This window comes from Bos indicus, chromosome 13 (genome assembly GCF_029378745.1).
Source record: "Bos indicus isolate NIAB-ARS_2022 breed Sahiwal x Tharparkar chromosome 13, NIAB-ARS_B.indTharparkar_mat_pri_1.0, whole genome shotgun sequence".
In the NCBI taxonomy this organism is placed as follows: Eukaryota; Metazoa; Chordata; class Mammalia; order Artiodactyla; family Bovidae; genus Bos; species Bos indicus.
In genome coordinates, this window is record NC_091772.1 from 31589817 (window position 1) to 31616160 (window position 26344).

General features: G+C 39.5%; 1 protein-coding gene across 3 annotated transcripts in view; it reads right to left on the reverse strand.

Annotated features, from left to right (window-relative positions):
* Window positions 1-26276, reverse strand: part of CUBN (cubilin) — a 290799-nt gene extending 264523 nt beyond the window's left edge. For all 3 annotated transcript variants that reach the window (XM_070800876.1, XM_070800875.1, XM_070800877.1), the window contains exon 1: window positions 206-26276. In XM_070800876.1, coding sequence (XP_070656977.1) covers window positions 206-318 — 113 coding nt within the window. In that variant the 5' untranslated portion in view covers window positions 319-26276. The remainder of the gene's footprint in view (window positions 1-205) is intronic.
* Between the last annotated feature and the right edge of the window lie 68 nt (window positions 26277-26344).

Consider the following 26344-nt stretch of genomic DNA (forward strand, 5'->3'; position numbering starts at 1 on the left):
CCTTGCCTAATTTGCCAAGGGATAAATGAAGAGTTTGTGTATAAAAAGGTACTTCCATACATCAACTCAACTGTTTTTCCTGGTTTGTTTTTAATATCATCTTTTTTCTTTAGAAAAATTATACCTTTGCTTATCTGGTTATTTGTGAAAACTGATGAGGAGCCACCCAAGTCCATCAGCAGAAATGACCCACGTGTGTACTTACTGTTGGAGGTCAATATTTCTTTTTTGTCTCTGCAGCGCAAGTCCTCCATCTTCACTGTATGATGCAGCAAACGTCAATAAAATAACCAAACTCCCAAGAAAAAGTGAGGACATGTTCCTCACCAGCCTCCTGGGTCGTCAGGAAGCAGGGAGGCTGCTCTCCCGGCCGAGCGTGGGAGTCCAGAGAACCAAGCCTGCAGCTGTACTCTGACCTGTGGATTGTCCCACACTTTTCAGTCCTTTCTTCTTTGCCCTGGAAGCCTACGTTATTTTTTTCTTCCTGAGGGATGTAAATGATCTTAGATCTTCAATACTCTTCAACTTGTGAGAGGTCAAAATCTACCTCTAAGTGATGCACAACTTAATCATTACCTATCTGACCTTTGAAACAGTAGCAAATGTCTTTGGAAACATCCACTAAAACTCTCCTTGCTTACGAAGTGACTGGCTTTCAACAAATGCTATTGGGAACTATTGGATATCCCCATGTAAAAGAATGAAGTTGGACCCAGACTTTACATTATGTAGAAGAAAATAATACAAAATGAATCAAATACCTACCTAAATATAAGAGTCTCCTTGCTTAAGAAGTGACTGGTTTTTAACAAATGCTATTGGGAACTATTGGATATCCCCATGTAAAAGAATGAAGTTGGACCCAGACTTTACATTATATAGAAGAAAATAATACAAAATGAATCAAATACCTACCTAAATATAAGAGTCTCCTTGCTTAAGAAGTGACTGGCTTTCAACAAATGCTATTGGGAACTATTGGATATCCACATGTAAAAGAATGAAGTTGGACCCAGACTTTACATTATATAGGAAAAAATAATACAAATGAATCAAATACCTACCTAAATATAAGAGCTAACACCATGACATTCTTAGGAAAAAACATAGGGGAAAATCTTCATGATTTTGGATTCCACAATGATTTCTTGGATATGACGCCAAAAGTAGAAACAACAAAAGAGAAAAAAAAGTGGTATGTGGGACTATTTCAAAGTGAAAACCTTTTATATATTAAAAGACACTATTGATCATGAAAAGGCAACTTAAAAATGCGAAAACTTTTTAAATCATATATATGATTAAGAGGTTAATATGCAGAATACAGAGAATCCCACAACTTAACAGCACAAAATAAGTAACCCTATTAAACAATGGGCAAAGAAAATCAACATTTCTTCGGAAAAGATACACAAATGGCCAAACAGCACATGAAAAGATGGCTCAGTGTCATTTATCACTAGGGGAATACAAATCAAAACCATAGTGAGATAACATTTCACACTCACAGGATGGCTACTATCACACAAAAGCAGAAAATAACAAATATTGGGCAAGAATGTGAAAAAATTAGGACCCTGGTATACTGCTGGTGAGAATGTAAAATGATATAGTCACTATAAAACAGTATGACAGTTCCTCAAAAAATTAAACATAGAATGACCATGCATGTGTACTGTAAGTCACTTCTTTGCAACACTATGAACTGTAGCCTTCCAGGCTCCTCTCCAGGCAAGAATACTGGAGTGGGTTGCCATGCCCTCCTCCAGAGGATCTTCCCAACCCAGGGACTGAACCCGAGTCTCTTCTTTCTCCTGCATTGGTAGGCAGGTTTATCACTAAAACCCCATGGGAAGCCCTAGAATGATGATCTAGCAATTCTACTTCTGGCTATAATAATTGAAAACAGGGACTCAAAGAGATATTTGTACAACTGTGTTAATAGCTCATTATTTACAACAGCCAAAACATGGAAGCAAGCCAAATGTCCATCCAAATGTTCACTGACAGATCTGAATGGAAAACAGAATGTGTTACATATATATATAATGGAATATTATTCGTCCTTAAAAGGAAGGAAACTCTGACATGCTACAATGTGGATGAGTCTTGAAGACATTATGCTAAGTGAAATAAGCCAGTTCAGTTCAGTTCAGTCACTCAGTCGTGTCTGACTCTTTGCAACACCATGAAGGGCAACATGCCAGGCCTCCCTGTCCATCACCAACTCCCGGAGTTCACCCAAACTCATGTCCATCGAATCGGTGATGCCATCCAGCCATCTCATCCTCTGTTGTCCCCTTCTCCTCCTGCCCCCAATCCCTCCCAGCATCAGGGTCTTTTCCAATGAGTCAACTCTTCGCATGAGGTGGCCAAAGTATTCCACTCATATGAAGAACCTAAAGTGGTAAGATTCATAGAGACAGAAAGTAGAGTGGTGGTTTCTAGGGCTGGGGGTAGGGAGAATGGTAAGATATTGTTTAACGGATACAGAGTTTCACTTTGGAAAGATGAAAAAAAGTTCTGGAGACAGATAGTGGTGATGGTTTCACAACAGTGTGAATGTATGTGCTGTATGTAATGCCACTGAGCTTAAAAATTACTCCTCTAAATAAGCTCTGCAGCTTGATATTATGGAGAGATGGAACATGTCTTATACCCATTCTGTTCAATCAAAAGAACAAAAATAGCAAAAACAGCTGCAAGTTGCTACTTTCTTTAGGTGATACTGGAGGTCAAATGATGAGTCCTTTGTTCTTTTGTTATTTAAGAAATGGGTGTCATACAACAATGGTATTGCAGGTTGGATACATTTTTTTTTAAGTTACATTAGTTCGAAGTTTGTTTAAAAGCTTAACAATTTGGTGTAGGGGTGGGGGAAATCTTGACTGTGAAATAGTTGTCAACTTTAAGAACAGGATAAAATAGGATGTGTTAGAATATTTCAACATAAAGGACCATTCTAACTCTGAACTTTGAACATAATGTAACTATTTTCATGATTCTATTTTCTTAATGGTTACTGCATTCAGCCTATCTTTTAGAGCAATAAAAGATGTCTCCAGCATATTTCAAAAAGAACTTCATTTTTTAACAGAATTTTCCTGTTTTACTAATGTGCTTACTAAAACAAAGTCAAGATAATTTCTCTACTCTGAGTCTAGTTATCCAATTCTTAATTGACTCTCATGCTAGAAAGAAAAGAAATATTCTTTCAAGGTCTGACTGACTTTGGATGACGTGTTAGGGAATTTTATATCCAGTTCACCTGCTCAACTCTAGCTGAGATCAATAGATAAGTCAGACAGTCTGCACATGATGACTCAGTGGAAACAATATAAAAATCAATCGCTGTTTCCACAGCGTTATCATTCATTCTTTTGGCTTTATTTGGAATTTCTCCAATAAAAATAAAATAGTTGTAGAATCCATGACCTTTAGACTTAGAAGGTGAATAATCTCCTGTCTCCCTTTCCCAGAGTAAATGCTGTATAAACCTGAAATCCTGTCTTTCATGACTGGCAAAGCTCCCATTTCCTCCCTAAATCAGAATTCATTCCACAAAGATCCTTCACATGCCCTTTTTGTATTAGCCAGTCTATGAAATGACAGGAATGCAAGATGGGATATGTCGCAGATTTTTCTCTCCAAAGTCAGCTCTAGGGAAGCTCACTGGGTTCAGGGTAAGAACGTGGGCTTGGAAATTCATTCATCGGGGTTTAAATGCAGCTCCATCACTGTCTGACCATATGACACTGTTTCTTCATCAGCAAAAAGATAATAATAACAACACTGAAAGTGTACAAAATATTTAGCATACCTGGTCTCTGGCATATAAATGTCCACTAACTACAAACTGTGATTATCATGTAGATAAATATAACAATTCTCCTTCCTCTTCCACCACTTGAACTTGGGTTTCTCAAAGCAGGAAATGATGCAAGAATCCACAAGCAACTTAAAAAGCTTTTGCACAAGGAAAATCGGGGGTGCCTTATCTCCCCTTTTACAGAAGAGGATTTCAGAACAGGGACATGCATTGAGGACTTTGAGTGAAGAGGAGGATAGCTGAACTGCAGCTGGGGATCCGAGGCCAAAGTAAACTGATGTCTGAGAACCAGGCGAAGTGGTGCCAGGAAGCAAGGAAGCACTCCACATGGGTGAGCGGAGGCAACATTAGACTTAAATCCAAGAATATCCAAGAGCAGACAATCCAAAGGGAATAAACTCTTCCCTGAGCTGGAGCTGAGGAAACAGAGAAAGGAGAAGGTTTGCTCCGGGAGCTGCTCTATGCCGGGGAGGACCGTGTGAGAGGACACCTAAGAAAGCCATAAGACACTTTATTGCATTCACTAAAATAAAAGTATTAATTCAGGACACTAATAATATCCACGACTTTTACACATCTTAAGTTTGTCACGAGGTCTGTTGCGTTCTTGGTTTCCAGCCTTCGGCATCTACGGCAAGGTGAATCTCAATGTGTTTTGCTTAGTTGCAGACGTCACACGTGGTACATGGACTTAGGGTTGTTCCCATTCCTCCACCTCCAAGTGCAGTGTTACTAATCAGTGATTCGTGACCTGCTGATTTGTGCTCCCAATCCTGTCCCAGGATGTCACCTTCCATCCTCTCTCTCCTCCCAGCTCCTCAGCAATTCTCACAGAATTTTCAGCTCCTTCTCTTCCTCTCTTTCCGTCCTTACAAAAAAGAATCAGAACTACCTTATTCTTTCTTCCTTTACCCTTTCCAAAACGTCTTAGTACAACCTTTGCTTCTTGTGCACCATCCACTTCACTTCCTTTTTCTATCTGAATACCCAAGTCCCCAACGTTTTTAGTAATCCCCAACACAACACACTAATGAAATTCATGAATGACTCAATTCACAGAGGAAAATTCTATAGTCATCAAAACTGTACATGAAGGTAAATCCCAGGATACTTGAATTTCACTCGAGGGTAAGTGCTGCTTGAGAGGCATCACTGTAATCATAAAGCTGATAAGTAAAAGTGAAAGTGATTCAATAGTGTCTGACTCTTTGGGACCCTATGGACTACACAGTCCATGGAATTCTCCAGGCCAGAATACTGGAGTGGGTAGCTATTCCCTTCCCAAGGGGATCTTTCCAACCCAGGGATCGAACCCAGGTCTCTCGCATTGCAGACGGCTTCTTTACTACTTGAGCCACCAGGGAAGCCCAAAGCTGATAAGGATCAAAACAAAAACACAACAACAAAAACAATACAGAACAGAATTAACCAAATTAACTCTGCCAGGGGAGCGCAATGCAGGCTTCCCAAGAGCCAGTTGAATCTTACAGAATATATATGAGTTTTCCAGGCAAAGCAGTGGGACTGGGAGTTTTACACAGAAGAAGGGGCACATCTAAAATTTTCCAGTTACAAAACAGCTAAGTATGGTTACAACGCAAATGCATTTTTAAATGGAAAGGAAGTCAGATCAAGAAGGACCATGAAACGTCATTTTAATGAGTTTAGATTCTACTTTATTCCTTAATAATGGAGAATTATGAGGGTTTTTAGATAGGGGGTCATGTTTGCATTTTATAAACAGCCCTGCAGAGCCAAGTCTAATTCCCAGACTCATTGAGGAAGTTGTGGTACAACTAAGGTGTGACCTGGGGAGGCCTTGGTGGAAGTACTGGCAGAGAGAGCAGGAGACAGTGAGAGAGGTATTTAGGAAACAGGATCTACAAAAAAATACATATTGGGGCAGTTAAGCAAGAAAAGGGAAGTGATGCTCAGGTTTCTTGCTTGAGAAATTGGCAGGACAGAGGTGTCATGAATCGATTAATAATAATCAGGGGAAGGAGGTTTTGGAGAAAAGATAAGAGTTCAGATTTAGATGCACAGATACCTGGGGGACAGATGCCCCCTTCCCCTTGCCCTGCCCTGCTGTCACATGGCCATACTCTACAAATGGTTTAGTCATCAGTGGTGGCTGTAGGGAAGATTCAGAGATGGCTGAGACTACAATCTTGCTACTCAAAAGTGTGGTCAATGGACCCAGCACAGACTTTATCCACGAGCTTGTCAGTTCAGTCACTCAATCATGTCCGACTTTTTGCGACCCCATGACTGCAGCACACCAGGCTTCCCTGTCCATCACCAACTCCCAGAGCTTACTGAAACTCATGTCCATTGAGTTGGTGATGCCATCCAACCATCTCATCGTCTGTCATCTCCTTCTCCTCCCACCTTCAATCTTTTCCAGCATCAGGGTTTTTTCTAGTGAGTCAGTTCTTTGCATCAGGTGGCCAAAGTTTCAGCTTCAGCATCAGTTCTTCCAATGCATATTCAGGACTGATTGCCTTTAGGATTGACTGGTTGGATCTCCTTGGAGTCCAAGGGACTCGCAAGAGTCTTCCCCAACACCACAGCAAAGCATCAATTCTTCAGTGCTCAGTTTAGAGTTCAACTCTCACATTCACAAATAACTACTGGAATAACCAGAGCTTTGACTAGATGAACATTTGTTGGAAAAATAATGTCTGTTTTTTAATACGCTGTCTAAGTTGGTCATAGCTTTTCTTCCAAGGAGCAAGCGTCTTTTAATTTCATGGCTGCAGTCACCATCCACAGTGATTTTGGAGCCCCCAAAAGTAAAGTCTCTCACTGTTTCCATTGTTTACCCCTCTATATGCCATGAAGTGATGGGAAACAAGGCCATGATCTTGGTTTTCTGAATGTTGAGTTTTAAGCCAACTTTTTCACTCTCCTCTTTCACTTTCATCAACAGGCTCTTTAGTTCTTCTTCGCTTTCTGCCATAAGGGCGGTGTCATCTGCATATCTGAGCTTATTGATATTTCTTCCGGCAAACTTGATTCCAACTTATGCTTCAGCCAGCCCAGCATGTCGCATGATGTACTCTGCATATAAAGTTAAATAACCAGGGTGACAATATACAGCCTTGACATATTCCTTTCCAGATTTGGAACCAGTCTGTTGTTCAATGTCTGGTTCTAACTATTGCTTCTTGACCTGGATACAGATTTCTCAGGAGGCAGGTCAGGTGGTCTGGTATTTCCATCTCTTTCAGAATTTTCCACAGTTTTTTGTGATCCACACAGTCAAAGGCTTTGGCATAGTCTATAAAGCAGAACTAGATGTTTTTCTGGAACTCTCTTGCTTTTTCCATGATCCAGCGAATATTGGCAATTTGATCTCTGGTTCCTCTGCCTTTTCTAAAACCAGCTTGAACATCTGGAAGTTCACAGTTCACATCTGTTGAAGCCTGGCTTGGAGAATTTTGAGCATTACTTTACTAGCGTGTGAGATGAGTGCAATTGTGTGGTAGTTTGAGCATTCTTTGGCATTGCCTTTCTTTGGGATTGGAATGAAAACTGACCTTTACCAGTCCTGTGGCCACTGCTGAGTTTTCCAAATTTGCTGGCATATTGAGTGCAGCACTTTTACAGCATCACCTTTTAGGAATTGAAATACTCAACTGAAATTCCTCTGCTAGCTTTGTTTGTAGTGATGCTTCATAAGGCCCACTTGACTTCGCATTCCAGGATGTCTGGCTCTAGGTGAGTTATGACCCCATCGTGGTTATCTGGGTCGTGAAGATCTTTTTAAATAGTTCTTCTGTGTATTTTTGACACCTCTTCTTAATATCTTCCGGAGAAGGCAATGGCACCCCACTCCAGTACTCTTGCCTGGAAAATCCCATGAATGGAAAAGCCTGGTAGGCTGCAGTACATGCAGTCGCTACGAGTCAGACACGACTGAGCAACTTCACTTTCACTTTTCACTTTCATGCATTGGAGAAGGAAATGGCAACCCACTCCAGTATTCTTGCCTGGAGAACCCAAGGATGGGGGAGCCTGGTGGGCTGCCGTCTATGGGGTCGCACAGAGTCGGACATGACAGAAGTGACTTAGCAGCAGCAGCAGCTTAATATCTTCTGCTTCTGTTAGGCCCATATCATTTCTGTCTTTATTGTGCCCATCTTTGCATGAAATGTTCCCTTTGTATCTCTAATTTTCTTGAAGAGATCTCTTGTCTTTCTGATTCTATTGTTTTCCTCTATTTCTTTGCATTGATCGCTGAGGAAGGCTTTCTTACCTCCCCTTGCTATTCTTTGGAATTCTGAATTCAAATGGGTATAAATTTCCTTTTCTCCTTTGCCTTTTGCTTCTCTTCTTTTCTCAGCTATTTGTAACACCTCTCAGACAAGCTTTTTGCATTTATTTTTCTTGGGTATGGTCTTGATCCCTGTTTCCTGTACCATGTCACAAACCTCCATCCATAGTTCTTCAGGCACTGTGTGTATCAGATCTAATCCCTTGAATCTGTTTGTCACTTCCATTGTATAAGTGGAATAATGGATTTGATTTAAGTCATACCTGAATGGCCTAGTGATTTTCCCTATTTTCTTAAAATTTCCCTATTTTCTTAAATTCCCTATTTCCCTTAAATTTTCTTCAATTTAAGACCACCTTGAGACAATACTTTGCCAACAAAGGTCCGTCTAGTCAAGGCTATGGTTTTTCCTGTGGTCATGTATGGATGTGAGAGTTGGACTGTGAAGAAAGCTGAGCACCAAAGAATTGATGCTTTTGAACTGTGGTGTTGGAGAAGACTGTTGAGAGTCCCTTGGACTGCAAGGAGATCCAACCAGTCCATTCTGAAGGAGATCAGCCCTGGGATTTCTTTGGAAGGACTGATGCTAAAGCTGAAACTCCAGTACTTTGGCCACCTCATGCGAAGAGTTGACTCATTGGAAAACACTCTGATTCTGGGAGGGACTGGGGGCAGGAGGAGAAGAGGATGACAGAGGAAGAGATGGCTGGATGGTATCACTGACTCAATGGACGTGAGTCTGAGTGAACTCCGGGAGTTGGTGATGGACAGGGAGGCCTGGCATGCTGGGATTCATGGGGTCGCAAAGAGTCAGACACGCTGAGTGACTGAACTGAACTCCCCTAAACAAGATAGTGGAGTAGAAGGACGTGTGCTCTTCTTCTCCTGTGAGTACTCCAAAATTACAACTCACTGCTGAACAACTGTCGGCAGGAGAATGTTGGATTCCAACAAAAACAGATGCCCCATGTCCAAGGGCAAAGGCTAAGTCCCAACAAGATGGTAGCCAGGGCAGAATCATGTTTAGAATCAAACCCATACCTGCCAGAGATGCTTGGAGGGCTTAAACAAAACCTTGTGTGCACCAGGAGACCCCACAGAAACTAAGTCAGACCTGCTTTGAGTGTTTGAGTGTCTCCTGCAGAGGTATGGGTCAGCAGTGGCCTGCCACAGGGCCAGGGGCTCTGTGAGCAGCAGACCTGGGTATGGGTATGACATAAGCCCTCTTGGGGGAGGTTGCCATTAACCCCACCATAGGGCTGCCAGAACTTACACAGGACTGGGGAAACAGACTCTTAAGAGAACACAAACAAAACCTTATGTGTACCAGGACTCAGGAGAAAGGAGCAATGACCCCACAAGAGACTGACCCAGACTTGCTCATGATTGTCCAGGAGTCTCCAACAGAGGCATGGGTTGGTGGTGGCCTTCAGAGTCAGGGGCACTGAGCGTGCACAGCAGTGCATGCATGGGACTTTTTGAAGGAGGTCACCATTATCATCCTTACCTCCACCATAGTTTGACCTCAGGTCAAACATCAGGGAGGGAACACAGCCCAGCCCATCAACAGAAAATTGGATTAAAGATTTACAGAGCATGGCCTTGCTCACCAGAGCAAGACCCAGTTTCTCCCTCAGTCAGTCTTTCATATCAGGAAGCTTCCATAAATCTCTTATCCTTATACATCAGAGGGAAGACAGAATGAAAACCACAATCACAGAAAACTAATCAAGCTGATCACATGGACCACAGTCTTGTCTACCTCAATGAAACTATGAGCCATGCCGTGTGGGGCCACCCAAGACAGATGGGTCATGGTGGAGAGTTATGACAAAATGTGGTCCACTGGAGAAGCCAATGGCAAACCACTTCAGTATTCTTTTCTTGAGAACAGTATGGAAAGGCAAAAAGATAGGAAACTGAAAGATGAACTCCCCAGGTTGGTAGGTCCCCAATATGCTACTGGAGAACAGTAGAGAAATAACTCCAGAAAGAATGAGACAGAGCCAAAGCAAAAACAACACCCAGTTGTGGATGTGACTGGTGATGGAAGTAAAGTCCAATGCTGTAAAGAGCAATATTGCATAGGAACCTAGAATGTTAGGTCTGTGAATCAAGGTAAATTGGAAGTGGTCAAACAGGAGATGGCAAGAGTGAACATCAACATTTTAGGAATCAGTGAACTAAAATGGATTGGAATGGGTGAATTTAACTCAGATGACCATTATATCTACTACTGTGGGCAAGAATCCCTTAGAAAAAATGGAGTAGTCCTCATAGTCAACAAAAGAGTCTGAAATGCAGGACTTGGATGAAATCTCAAAAATGACAGAATGATCTCTGTTCATTTCCAAGGCAAACGGTTCAATATCACAATAATTTGCCCCAACCACTAATGCTGAAGAAGCTGAAGTTAAATGGTTCTATGAAGTCTTACAAGACCTTCTAGAACTAAAACCCCCAAAAGATGTGCTTTTCATCATATGGAATGCAAAAGTAGGTAGTCAAGAGATACCTGATAACAGGAAAATTTGGCCTTGGAGTACAAAACGAAGCAGGGCAAAGGCTAACAGAGTTTTGCCAAGAGAATGCAGTGGTCATAACACCCTCTTCCAAAAACACAAGAGAAGACTCTACACATAGACATCACCAGATGGTCAATACCAAAATCAGATTGATTATATTCTTTGCAGCCAAAGATGGAGAAGCTCTATACAGTCAGCAAAAATAAGACCAGGAGCTGACTGTGGCTCAGATCATGAACGCCTTATTGCCAAATTCAGGAGCGTGTCAGAAGTGCAAAAATCTCCAGTTCCTCAGATGTACTGAATCTAAATCTGCATTTTACAAACACCTTCCCTTCCTGACCCAGGGAGTAAAGGCACCTTAATAGAAGAAGAGAGGCACATGGTCTCCACAGGTGCCTCTCTATTTTTATTTTTTCTTAGATTGATCTTCTAACTTTCCATAACTTCCTTTTCTGTTTTCTGTTTCTTTATCTTCTTTTGTTCTAATTTCTGAGAAATTCTTTGCTATTTATCTTTTAAAATGTATATTGAGTTTTAAATTTTTTTTGGCATTATATTTTTAATTTCAAAAACTTTCTTATTCTTTTGTGTTGTAACATCTCCTATTACTCTAAAAACAGCTGCTATTTGAAGTTTTATTCTGCTTGCTTGATTTCTCCAAGTTCTTTTTCTGTTTGCTTGTTTAGATCTATTTCATCTCAGAGGCTTTCCTCAAATACTTATTGATCCTTTTTCACTTATTTAAATTTAAAAATAGGACATTAAAGAGTGGATGATAAGCTTTGTGTGATGGTCAGTGTTCATAACTAGTAGACTTTATCATGGGGTGGTTGAATGGCAAACTGATAATTTCATTGTGGAATATCAAATGTCAATTTTTGAAGATATTTTTTCCCTGGGGACATGTAATTCTTTCAGAAAAAAAAAATACTCCAGTTTTCTACCTGGGTAAGGAAAGTTCGCTGGAAATTTTACTGCTTAGTGTGCAGATTTTATTTAGTCCCTTGTTTTCCATCTTTTTTCCAAATGCTTGAAAAGCAGCTCAATTCTATATTAATGTAATTCTTACAAGTTATTTTCTAAATCAAGATTTATTTTTCATTTCTATTAGTTTCATCTAAATTTCATTATTTTATAGTTTTAATAAGCATTTATTGCAAACATGACAGCCTCAATGAGGGAAATTCAAAGCAGAAGTCATGACTTTCTCTGGCTTGCAATAAAGACATATGTATAAATCTAGACCACTGTAATAAAGCAATGTTATAAAGAAGGGTGAGACAACATGGAATAACATACTAGTACGCTTTTAGGAAAACAGCATGAACCAAACTGAAAAAGAGGTCCTAAACCCAGTCTGGGCAGACTGTAGATACAGTGGTTCTATAAACCAAGGAGGGTCATTTTAGGGACAGGTGGTTGGGTAAATGTGGGGGCATTGATTAAGGGCCTTAAGTGGCAGTTTGAAGAATTGTGATTTAATCTATTTTATTTAATAGGGAGCTGCTCTTGTATCTTGAGTGAAACAATCCTTATGTGATATTTCTGGCAGGCCAGCTAAACTTACCTGTAGGCCTGGATGAATGTAGGAGTCACAAGAATAGAGAGAGATTAAAAGAAAAAGGTGCTTGGGAGGAAGACAGGCAAGAGTCTCACACCCTGTACTCCAGCACCCATCGCATTTCATAGCTTCAACCTGGCTTTGGTGCTTTTCTATGGTTCCTTTCCATTTTAATATCAGTTTAAAACAGAATTAATCTGTTTTCAGTCATTATTGGAAACATTTGTGAACATAATGATCTGCTTCAAACTTTATGACACTTAATTCACTCTTTTTCAGGGACCTCACATTGCTTGAAAGGTACATTTACATAGGCCAGTTTTTGTGATATTCTGCAAATGATCTGAACAATTTACTATTGTTCCAATTGTCTATTAATTTTCCATGAAAGATTACATAAAATAATTATGGAAATTGATGAAAGTTTAAAACTATTCATTTGCTCATTTCATGCAAAATGCATTACCTCCCAGGAAATTACCAAATTCACTGCTACAATGAACTGACCTTTCTGAATGCCATGTGGTCTCAGGGAACACAACCCAGACATTTGTTCTCCAGGCTCATTACTACAATGATTGCAATTATCCTTGAGTAGAATGAAAAAAAAAAATTTTTTTTTTTAAAGAATGATGAGTGAATCATTACCATGTGAATAATTCAGGTTTGGCAGAGATTTTCCTGAAGAGGTACATTTTATTACTGATTATTGAGAATTTGGAGGAACCTTTTGCTTTTTTTGTTTTATACTTTTTATAACTACAATCATCCTTAAATAAAAAGAGAAGCTGTAACCAGGAAATTCGTATCCAGAGGGAGACCTGTAATAGGGCTTCACATAAGGAACAGAGGGTGCTAATGCACATATACAGACACATACACATAGGGCTGTATATTAACATAAACTAATGTCACATGTTCTGAAAACATAAAGTATGTACTGGGGAGTCTTGTGCCACTGTGAGACATGGACTGTTAAGGATAGGACACACAGCAGAGAAAACATACAGTGCTGGAATTAATGGCTCCAAAAGCCAGTGGGGAAACACAACACAGTTGTCTCTACCTCCCACTGCTCTGGACACAGGACTTCAGCACTTCTGCTGGATTCATCTGAGCTTGATTCTGTGAAGGTGTCAAGTTGTGCAGTGGAGATTGTCTTTGATGAGGACCATGGGGAAACCTTCCTGACATCCCCTTCCAAGAAAACCTATAAAGAACAAAGTAAGTTTTCTACATGGTGACTCCCAAAACTCTCTGAAAAAGCCACTGAAGTGAAAGATTTAGACACCTTTCATACAGTAATCAAAGAAAATACCAGATTGTATTAACACGTCATGTGAGTGACTGTAGCAATATAGGTAGTAAGTAGTTGCTACTCTAATCTTTTGAAAAGGGGGAAGTGTATTTTTATAGGGCCTTCCCACGTAGTGCTAGTGGTAAAGAACCCGCCTGCCAATGCAGGTATAAACAAGAGATCTGGATTCAGTCCCAGGATTGAGAAGATCCCCTGGAGGAGGGCACAGCAACCCGCACCAGTATTCTTGCCTGGAAAATGCCATGTACAGAGGAGCCTGGTGGGCTACAGTCCATAGCCTCAAAGAGTCGGACACGTGCTGCAGCAGTGAGCGTAATGAATCATTTACCCAGTGGACATAAAGGACATACCAAGTGAGGTAATTTTAAATAATTGGCTTGGAGTGGCTAGTAGCTAGGAAGTGGCTTTTAGAGATACCCAAGGTTGAGAGGGTATTTTTTTAAACCATTTGCTATAGATGTTGAAAAGGTAGGGTTTGCCCTCTTCATGTCTACTCCTTCCAAATAGATGTATACAAAAAAGCTGGTTTCTTCCCCCCATTCCTCTACTCTTGCCACCCTGTTAGAACAAACAGGGATTTATGACCCGCTCCTCATTACATGTAAAATTTGTACAAAATATCTTCTATGAAAATGATTTGTAATCGGTAGACTTAATACCTGGGAGATGTCTTGAGATGTAAAATCCCATCCTTTGGGTTTTGGGGTTTTCTTGTTTTCTCCAATAAATCTGATCTTTAAAGTTCAAAAAAAAAAAAAAAAAGAGTCGGACACGACTGAAGCGACTTAGCACGCATGCACTTTTATAACAGTATTTTGTATTTGATGAGGGGGGAGAGCAACAGAGCACATTGCCACCGTGGGGAAGAGGGTAGGAAGAAGAATTTAAGGATACTTGGCAGCTACAGAATTCTGCCTCTTGTACTTTTAATTGGAGAGATACAAACAAGCAGTGCACAGAGGCATCTTTATCTGGTGAGGGGAGGCTTTGCTTCACGGATGTGATTGATGAAGGGAGGAATGTTTTAACAAGGCTGATGCCTTACAAAGGGCCATCATTTCCAGGGGGTGTGTTAATTGAAGTGCCATGCAGATCTGTGGGAAGATATAGGGTGTTGTCATCAAGGGCAGGAAGAAGGATGAGATGGCCTCACATCTAACTCAGTGTCTTTATCCTAAGATCTATAAACACCAAAGTCTTTGTCCCTTTGTATTTTCTTTTTTTTAAACAGTATTTTGGGCTATATTTATACAGAAACACTGCTAAATCAGGTTTTTGAACAATTCCTAGACTGTTTTCAGAGGAGGCATAAACACTCACTTATAAAAATAAAATTAAAGGACTTCGCTGGTGGTCCAGTGGTTAAGATGCAGGGGGCACAGGTTTGATCCCTGGTCAGGGACCTAAGACCCCATATGCCTCTTGGTATAATCAAAAATTAAATAACAGCAATAATAATAAAACAATTGGCTAGAGTTATACACAATTTGGGTATTAAATACATTTCTTATGATATCTAATGTGCTATTCTTATTTAGGTTGATGGAATTATTCCAGCAATTCCTCATCATGAAAGATATGATTTTTCTATAATACTCAGTATATTCATATATGCTGCTAAGTCGCTTCAGTCGTGTCCGACTCTGTGCGACCCCATAGATGGCAGCCCACCAGGCTCCCCCATCCCTGGGATTCTCCAGGCAAGAACACTGGAGTGGGTTACCATTTCCTTCTCCAATGCATGAAAGTGAAAAGTGAAAGTGAAGTCGCTCAGTCATGTCCGACCCTCAGCGACCCCATGGACTATAGCCTTGCAGGCTCCTCCATCCATGGGATTTTCCAGCCAAGAGTACTGGAGTGGGGTGCCATTGTCTTCTCCGGTATTCATATATAAGTCAGATTAATTGGACAATTATTTATTAAGTACCGATTATTTGTCAGCAACTGAGGAGCTGAAGAGGCAGAACTGGGGAAGATACAGCTTTGCCCTGGAGGAAAAAACTCTGGGGAGGTGATGGTATTGTCTGCCATCAGGATAAAAATGAAATAGTGACTTTAAAGCTCGATTACCTATGGTAGAGATGGGGGGCAGAGAATTGGTTTTGTAAGAATCCGTTCAGTCACTCAGTCACGTCTGATTCTTTGCGTCCCCATGGACTGCAGCACACCAGGCTTCCCTGTCCATCACCAACTCCCAGAGCTTGCTCAAACTCATGTCCATTAAGTTAGTGATGCTATCCAACCGTCTGATCCTCTGTCATCCCCTTCTCCTCCTGCCTTCAATCTTTCCCAGCATCAGGGTCTTTTCCAATGAGTCAGTTCTTCACACCAGGTAGCCAAAGTACTGGAATTTCAGCTTCAGCATCAGTCCTTCCAATGAATATTCAGGGTTGATTTCCTTTAGGATGGACTGGTTGGATCTCCTCGCAGTCCAAGGGACTCTCAAGAGTCTTCTCCAACACCAAAATTCAAAAGCATCAATTCTTCATTGCTCAGCCTTCTTTATGGTTCAACTCTCACATTCATACATGACTACTGAAAAAACTATAGCTTTGACTAGATGGACTTTTGTTGGCAAAGTAATGTCTCTGCATTTTAATATGCTGTCTAGGTTGATCTAGCTTTTCTTCCAAGGAGCAAGCAACTTTTAATTTCATGGCTGCAGTCAACATTCACAGTGATTTTGGAGCCCCCCAAAATAAAGTCTCTCACTGTTTCCATTGTTTCCTCATCTATTTGCCATGAAGTGATGGAACAAGATGCCATGATCTTGGTTTTCTGAATGCTGAGTTTTAAGCCAACTTTTTCACTCTCTTCTCTCACTTTCATCAAGAGGCTCTTTAGTTCTTCTTTGCTTTCTGCCATAAGGGTGGTGTCATCTGCATATCTGAGGTTATTGATATTTCTCCGAGCTATCTTCATTCCAGCTTGCACTTCATCCAGCTTGGCATTTCACATGACGTACTCTGCATATAAGTTAATAAGCACAGTGACAATATACAGTCTTGATATACTCCTTTCCTAATCTGGAACCAGTTTGTAGTTCCATGTCCGGTTCTGTTGCCTCTTGACCTGCATACAGATTTCTCAGGAGGCAGGTCAGGTGGTCTGGGATTCCCATCTCTTTTAAGAACTTTCCACAGTTTGTTGTGATCCACTCAAAGGCTTTGGTGTAGTCAATAAAGCAGATGTTTTCCTGGAACTCTCTTGCTTTTTCTATGATCCAATGGATGTTGGCAATTTGATCTCTGGTTCCTCTGCCTTTTCTAAATCCAGCTTGAACATCTGAAAGTTCATGGTTCATGTGCTGTTGAAGCCTGGCTTGGAGAATTTTGAGGATTACTTTGCTAGCGTGTGAGATGAGTGCAATTGTGCGGTAGTTTGAGCATTCTTTGGCATTGCCTTTCTTTGGGATTGGAATGAAAACTGACCTTTTCCAGTCCTGTGGCCACTGCTGAGTTTTCCAAATTTGCTGGCATATCGAGTATAGCACTTTAACAGCATTATCTTTTAGGATTTGAAATAGTTCAACTGGAATTCCATAACCTCCATTAGTTTTGTTCATAGAATATTTTTAATTTTAAAAGTAATATAAACAAAATAAAAGTAATATAATTATACTACACTGAATACAATATACAAAGTCTGGCTTCTTTCACTTAGCATAATATTTTCAAGATTCACTTATGTTGTAGCATGTATCAGTGCTTGATCCTTTTTTATGGCTGAATCTATTGTATGCATGGATACATTTTAAAAATTCATCCATCAATTGAATACAATTGCTGTTTCCACTTTTTGGTTATCATGAATTATACTGCCATGGATATTCTTGTAAAAGTTTGTGTGTAGATATGTTTTCAATTCTCTTTGGAATATGCCTTGGAGCACACTTGAGTCATAGGATAACACAACATTTTGAGGAATAGGCAAACTTTGACAAAGGGGCTACTCATTGCATAACTGGTTTCACTATCGTATATCTCAGTATTGTCTACTGCAGCACATTTAATATGCTTACAGTTTCACTGTTTAATATTTTCATTCCTATTACCTGCTGTTCTTTTGAATTGTATTATGGCACATTCTCATTGTGGGTCCTGTTTTCACCACCGTTTTACTTCAACCTACTTAAATTGTTTAATTTGCAGTGGGTTTCTTATCAATGTATATAATTAAATGATGCTTTTTAATCCACTCTATCAATATCTGAAATTTAATTACTATATTTTGACCAACTATATTTAAGACACTTATTGATCTGATAGAGCTTGTGTGCCATTTAATCACTTGTTTTCTATGTTTCCTCCGCTTCTCATTTCTGTTTCTCTTTTCTTGACTTCCTGTGGATTTCTTAGGATTCCATCTTAATTTATTTGTGTGCATTTCTTTGCAAAGTTTTTGCAGTGGTTGCTCTGGGTATAATAATATACATACATGACTTACCACAGTCCATTGGTGTCAGAACTTTACCACTTTAAGTGAAATGAAATCTTGAATTTCTCCACTTTTAAAAATCATTGTCTTGAGAACTAGATAGTATTAAAATTTTTGTTTCAATCATCAAATGTGATTTATAAAACTAATGTGGATAAACCTAGTTTAAGTATTCATATTTCTGCTTTTTCCATTATTCTTTGTTCCTCCCTGATGCTCCAAAATGTCTTTTATAATTTCATTTGTTTGAAGAACATCCAATAGCTATTCTTAATGAGTAGGTTTGCTAGCAATAAACATTTTTAGTTCTGCTTCATTTGAGAATATCACTGTTTCCCCTTATTCCTGCAGGATAGACTGAACACCTCAAATAAGTTTTTTCTTTCAGCACTTGAAAAATGTTATGCCACCTCCTGCTAGCTCCCATAGTTTCAGAAGAGAAATCCGCTGTCATTCAAATTGTGTTCTGCTATAGTAATGTGCCCTTTCTGCTTTTTCTTTTAGTTTTTACATGTTCAATTATAAACTGTCTTTGCATGGATTTCTTTCAGCCTATCCTATTTGGAGTCCACTCATGAGGTCGCACAGAGTTGGACACGACTGAAGCAACTTAGCAGCAGCAGCAGCAGCTTCTTGAACCCACATACTTATCTTTTGCTAAACTTGAGATGTTTTCATCCACTATTTCTTTTCATATTCATTCAGCTCTTTCTTTCTCTTCTACTTCTTGGACTCTAAATATATGAATGTTGTCTATTACTATTCCACAGGTCACTGAGTCTCATTCCGCTCCCCCACCCCTTGTCTTTCTTCTCTTTGTTCTTCAGATTTAGTAATTCTATTGATCTATTTTAAAGTTCACTGATTCTATCATGTCATTTCTACCCTGTTATTGAACCGATCCAATGAGCTTGCTTATTGTATTTTTCCGTTATATAATTGCCTTTTTTTAAAATTGAGACAAAAATGCACATACCTTACTGGTTCTTTTGCTAACTTAAAAAAACTTTTTGCTATTTCCTTGCTGAGCCAATTTTTTGTTTCAAAAGAATTTGTAATTACTTGTTAAGGCATTTTTAAATGGTTATTTTAAAATTTTTGTCAGCTAATTCCAACATCTGAATCATTTTGAAGGTGTCATCAGTTGTCTGTCTTACTTGTAATTTCCTTGTTTCTTGGCATGAGAGGGGATTTTAGATTGTATCCTGAGTGTTTTATCTGTTAGAAGACTATGGGTCCTATTTTAATCTTTTTATCTTAGCAGACAGTCAGTATGTTTTGCATGCAGGTCCTGGCCTACCTTTTGGTCTATGCTTCCAGTGGCAGTTTAAGTTTCAGAGTCTCTGCAGTGTTTATTTATCTGGTGCTCATAGTGGCTTTTAGATGGTGCTACTTTAGGGGGAAGAGTTTTTCCCCAAGATGAGTCACCTGGTGCGTCTAGGTTAGGCGGGGGGAGTCTCCTGCCCATGGTGATGAAACTTCAGGGTCAGACACTCCTATGGTTGGAGGCCCCTTGCCAGTGCCCTCCGGCTTCCCACTTCTCTCAGCAAGTGAAAGGAATCTCAGGGCTGGCAGGAAAATAGTGCTTCCCTTGGACACTTGCCAGTGGGATCCCTACACACTGCCCTTGAGGTTTCTATCAGACTCACCTGGTGGTGTTGGCAGGACTCCTGTTCCATCCTGGGCTTCTGTATGTTGCTAGCTTGGTGGTCAGGAAACACCAAGACTGGGTTACCTTATTCTGTTGGGAGGTGGTAAGACATCCTGTAGCTATGTTCCCCCTCCAGTTTGGAGAGTACTTAGCTGGTTTATTTTCTTCTTTATACCTTTCAGAGTTTTCTTTCTGATAGCTCTTGCATTATTTCATAATCATATAAATAGAGAATTGATCATTGTGCTTAGCATGGAGGAGGAAGCAGGGATGAGTCTCCCTTCTTTCCAGACAACTCAGAATATTTTTTAAAATTTATATCTGCATAACTTCCCAAAAGCCAAAAGCACAAGTTCTATCCTAGAATTATTTTTTAAATCATGTATTCCAAAGGAGTATTCCTTTCTCGGCTATTCCTCTGTTAATAGAGGAAGTAGCAGTAACACAAATTAAAGTGACTTAAAGTGAAAGTGAAGTTGCTCAGTCGTGTCCAACTCTTAGCAGCCTCATGGACTGCAGCCTACCAGGCTCCTCCTTCCATGGGATTTTCCAGGCAAGAGTACTGGAGTGGGGTGCTGTTGCCTTCTTGCTGCTGCTGCTGCTAAGTCACTTCAGTCGTGTCTGACTCTGTGCGACCCCAGAGACGGCAGCCCATCAGGCTCCACCATCCCTGGGATTCTCCAGGCAAGAACACTGGAGTGGGTTGCCATTTCCTTCTCCAATGCAGGAAAGTAAAAAGTGAAAGTGAAGTCGCTCAGTTGTGTCCGACTCTTAGCGACCCATGGACTATAGCCCACTAGGTTCCTCCATCCATGGGATTTTCCAGGCAAGAGTACTGGAGTGGGGTGCCATTGCCTAAAGACATTTTAAATTCCACAGTATGACAGCCTTAGGCATTTTCTGTATCAACCCAGTATGATGACTATATTCACTCATTTACAAATTTATTGAGTTGTGCCAGGTACTGTCACAGTCACTGGGAAGGTAGCAGTAAGGGAAAATTAAATCCTCATTCTCCTGGAAGTTTACATTCTATAAATCATGGAATATTTTTTCATTTTGAACCAATTCAAATCATAGCAACTATCCAGCTTATTGTCTATTCATCCATAGGATGACCTCTTAAGCAGCAAACTCACCTTACATCTGTTTCACAAGAAGTATCACTTTCCATTATGTATTTTCAAGTCTTTCATATGTGTGTAAAATTTAACTGTACTTGTGTTCATTTCCTAAGTAAATAAAATAGCAATTATTTCAGTAAAAAGTATATTTTCTGGGTGTTATGGACAAAAAAGGTGAAAGGGTGAGATCTCTTGTGAAAAATGACTTGGACAGTGCTGGGTAGAGAGATCTGAAGACTGTATCTTTGGAAACAGATACGAGTTCAGCTCCAAACCTCTCTCCTCTCTTTAGACTCTTCAGGTGATCTCATCCGATTATAGAGCCAACTTGGCTAAATAAACATGCTCCATATTTAGACTGTTACAATTTAAGTCTGCCCTGATATGAACAAATATACAAACAAAATAAAATACAGAGCAAATAATTGAAGTAAACAATGAAACCATAGTATGTACAAGCAAATAAATGAGAACATTCTAGGGCTACAAAGAAGAGTTCAATGAGAAAAGTAACTTTCTATCTTTCTTTGGGTGTGTGAACATTTCTATCTAAATTCAGATTTGTAAAAAATAAGATTTTGGAAGCAATCAGAATCAAATACCGTATAGCTGAGGGAGAGTTATAAGTGTTGGATATAACTGAAAGTAAGACTCAGAACCTACAGTAAATATATAACAAATTTGAGAACATGAGAAATAAGCCAAAAAAGTTCTTTGCATGTGTTCATATTTATTGAACAAGTACATTTAAAAAGGAATAAACTCAAAAATCAGGACAAAATAGTTTGAATCAAAGCTGTTTAAGATTTTGAAGAATATGAGTATCTTAGTGTAAAATATCCTTAGAAGTCAAGGAGGTAGGTTAGAAAAATGGATTAAAAACAAACAAACAAACAAACACGAAGTTTAAACCTTTAGTAGCAAGGTGAAATAATAACAGGAGAGGAAAAATGGTGCAGAAAGAGTGACCAGTATAATTTAAAGTTGAAGAAGGTAGGTTTCTTACTGTTCTTTAATAAAACAGGCAAAGAAACTTTGCCAAGTGAAACATTATAGGCGTAAGTAGGCATCCTGGTGAGTATAATGAAAGGAGAAAGAGACAGTCAGAATAGAGGTGGGTCAAAAAAGATGCATGCTAAGAAGGTGACTGACAGGTGTATGCAGCACATTTTGACATCAGAAGCTGAGCAGAGACTCCAGTACAAGGAGGTTCAAAGGCTGTCTTGATAAACTAGTTTGAACACAGGCTGTAAGAGAACTAACTGTTGAAAGCTGAAGGGTCAAAGCTATTAGTAAGATAGTTTGCAATTGTTGGCCTCAAATAATCATAGATTTAAGCTGAAAACAAAAGTATGAAAAGTTACCCTTCTTTTCAATAATATAACTCAGGAAAATATTCTTTTGCTGTCAATATGGCCTTAAAGAGAGATTCTTATTGTGTTATCTTGGCTTATCTGGGAAGCTGTTAATTTTAACTTTTGATTTTAAATGATAAAAGTTATCAAAACATACAAACAAAAAAAAGCAACAAGACCCACTTTAGTTTGTAGGCAGATGAGGTAGCTGGCCTGCAGAAGGCATCCTTCAGTACATGGTTGAGGTTGGCTCAAACGGCAGCTGCTACTTTATTCTGGATTGTGAGAGCTAGAATCAAACCAGTTTCATTTGTCTTTAGCGTCATTCCTCTACCCTCAAACCTCCAGTTTAATAACTGCTGACCCCAACTAGTTTGAGGTTGGAACAAAAGACAGACTGTCATTTTAGGGTAAGGAATCCTACCCAGTATCTAAAAAAAAAAAAGAAGTGAGAAGTAGTCTCTCAACTTTCACAATTTCAACTACTGGTTTTGTCTCTTTAAAAGACTCTATGAGGGGAAAGTAAACTGGCTGGTAGTCAGAGGTATCCACTCACTTTCAAGGCACAAGGCAGTGCCTCCTGTGCACGTCTGATTTAATAGCCAGAACACAATGTCCAGGGGCTTCTGAACCTGAAGAGAGTCAGCTGATCCCTCAGTACCAGCCATCATCTGGCTCTACTATCTGCCAGTAAGGATTCTCAAGCTCTTTCTCCTATGACTACCTAACTCCTCTTCAAAGTCACTTTCCAATATGATTCATTCTGTTTATATTGATTTATTTATCCCATGCACTATATTTGAGTGTGGAGAACTTACTAAAAATTTGAGGCAGGTAAATAAAAGTCATTTAAAAGAGCATGCATGATGTAAAAGGGAAAACAAAAAATCCATTTCCTGTTAGAAATGGCAGAGATTTAATTACATCCAGTTCTTTTTAAAAGGAGAGCCTATATTTTCCAAAATATTGAATAAGTTTACAGTAAGTCTGAATATCAGAATTTCCAAGGCAGATTTTATACATATTTATTATCAATAACATATAGTGGGCATTCAATAAAATGACAAATTCTGAATTATGCATGTGTGTATATGCCAACTAAATGATAGTATAGTAAATAGATACTAGTAAATGATGATACTCACCAGTGGCTCAGACTGTAAAGAATCTGTCTGCAATGCAGAAGACCTGGGTTTGATCCCTGGGATTGGGAAGATCCCCTGGAGAAGGGAATGGCTATCCACTCCAGTATTCCTGCCTGCAAAATTCCATGGACAGAGGCTACGGGATTGCAAAGAGTTGAACTTGACTGAGAGAGTAGCACTTTCAATTTTTATGAGTTTTGTGCATACCAACATCCGCTGGATCATGGAAAAAGCAAGAGAGTTCCAGAAAAGCATCTATTTCTGCTTTATTGACTATGCCAAAGCCTTTGACTGTGTGGATCACAATAAACTGTGGAAAAATTCTGAAAGAGATGGGAATACCGGACCACCTGACTGGCCTCTTGAGAAACCTATATGCAGGTCAGCAAGCAACAGTTAGAACTGGACATGGAACAACAGACTGGTTCCAAATAGCAAAAGGAGTTCGTCAAGGCTGTATATTGTCACCCTACTTATTTAACTTCTATGCAGAGTACATCATGAGAAACGCTGGGCTGGAAGAAGCACAAGCTGGAATCAAGATTGCCGGGAGAAATATCAATAACTTCAGATATGCAGATGACACCACCCTTATGGAAGAAAGTGAAGAGGACTTAAAAAGCCTCTTGATGAAAGTGAAAGAGGAGAGTGAAAAAGTTGGCTTAAAGCTCAACATTCAGAAAACGAAGATCATGGCATCCGGTCCCATCACTTCATGGGAAACAGATGGGCAAACAGTGGAAACAGTGTCAGACTTTATTTTTTTGGGCTCCCAAATCACTGCAGATGGTGATTGCAGCCATGAAATTAAAAGACGCTTACTCCTTGGAAGGAAAGTTATGACCAACCTAGATAGCATATTCAAAAGCAGAGACATTACTTTGCCAGCAAAGGTCCGTCTTGTCAAGGCTATGGTTTTTCCAGTAGTCATGTATGATGTGAGTTGAACCATAAAGAAGGCTGAGCAGTGAAGAATTGATGCTTTTGAACTGTGGTGTTGGAGAAGACTCTTGAGAGTCCCTTGGACTACAAGGAGATCCAACCAGTCCATTCTAAAGGAGATCAGTCCTGGGTGTTCTTTGGAAGGAATGATGCTAAAGCTGAAACTCCAGTACTTTGGCCACCTCATGCGAAGAGCTGACTCATTGGAAAAGACTCTGATGCTGGGAGGGATTGAGAGCAGGAGGAGAAGGGGACGACAGAGGATGAGATGGCTGGATGGCATCACCGACTCGACGGACATGAGTTTGAGTGAACTCTGGGAGTTGGTAATGGACAGGGAGGCCTGGCGTGCTGCGATTCATGGGGTCACAAAGAGTCGGACACGACTGAGCGACTGAACTGAACTGAACTGTACTTTCAGTTCTAACTTAAAGGCAAAAATCATCATCTGCCCATGGATGTATGCCAAGATTTTTTCACAAAGCTATGTTTTATCTCCTAGTTTATAAGCACAAGTCTGCACAGAGTCTTTATGTGTTTATACCTGGTACACTGTAACTTAACACAGATTGTGCGCCATTGCACAATGGGGCAAAGGACACTATAATTACAGCATAATCACAGTAAAACTCTGAACCTTCTTATCGGTAAGGATCTTTGTATCAGTGAGCAAAGCCTAGTGAAAGTGTGCCAAAGTGGTTTCAGATATGCATACTGTTGTTTATGAGATCTGTACTGAGCTTTATCTTTAAACACATACACAAAATGTAGACAGTGACAGTTGACATAAACATGCACTGGCCTACAGTTTCCTTAGACCCATATTTATCTATGAGTTCCTCTGGAAAAATGGTTATGGGGAATGCCTTTTTTACTGTGGTAAAATGCACGTGAAAGTTAAAGTCGCTCAGTCATGTCTGGCTCTTTGCAACCCCGCGGACTATACAGTGCGTGGAATTCTCCAGGCTAGAACACTGGGGTGGGAAAACACACATAAAATTTGCCATTTAAACAATTCTCAAGAATTCAAGTCAGTGGCATTAAGTACGTTCATACTGTTGTTCACTCATACTGTTGTGCCATTCTCCATCTCCAGAACACTCTCCCCTCCCAGAGCCTCCACATCCATTAAACACTAACGCCCATTCCTCTGGTCCCCTGAGCCCTGACAACGACATCTCTGTGAACTTGATTCTTGTACATACCTCATACAAGTGAAATTATACAGACTTCGTCCTTTTGTGTCTGGTTTATTTCACTGAATAAAACGTCTTCAAGGTTCATCCATGACGTAATGTATCGGAATTTCCTTCCTGTTTATAGCTGAATATCATGAATAAGGCCACAATGAACACTGACATAGAAATATTTGAGTGTCAGCTTTCAATTCTTTTGGGTATATACCTAGAAGTGGAATAGCTTTATTATATGGGTAATTTTATGTTTAATTTTTTAAAGGAATTGTCACCCTCTATAGAGGCTGCACTACCTTACATTCCCATCAGTAATACAGAGGGTTTCAATTTTTCCACATCCGGATGATTGTTTTTTGAGAATAAATATCTCGTCTTATTTCTTTTCATTTCTCTTCTACCTGTCACTTGCTTTTATTACTAAAACCAAAATCACAGAATTTATGATGCAAGATTTAGTCAGATTAGAGCCCTAAATCCAAGAATGGAAAGGGAGAGATAGAGAAAGTTAAAAGTTATGCCTTTTTTAATTGTGGTAAAATGCACATAAAAGGCAAAAGCAAGCTATGAAAATAGCAAACTAAAGGTAAGTATGTACAAATGAAGAAGGGACGGTGGATTTTGTCTTTCAGAAGGAAGCAGAATTAAAGATAATTAGATAATGTGTACCTAAATTTTTCATCAGTATGGCATACTGATGGAAAGGTAATCAATAATCTAGGATTATTATTTCTGACATTTTCTTCAGACTGTTGCAAAAGGTGAGTGATGATAATTTATTCTAAAATATTTTACACATTTGTTTATATAAAATAATGTTTAAAAAACTGAAATTAAGTAAAATTATTCAATATTTTAAACAGGCTAGAATCATCATTTTAGAAATAGGATGAATCATCTTAAAATAAAATGAGAGATTCTTAAAGCAAGCAAAGAAGAATTAAACAGCCTCTTGATGAAAGTGAAAGAGGAGAGTGAAAAATTT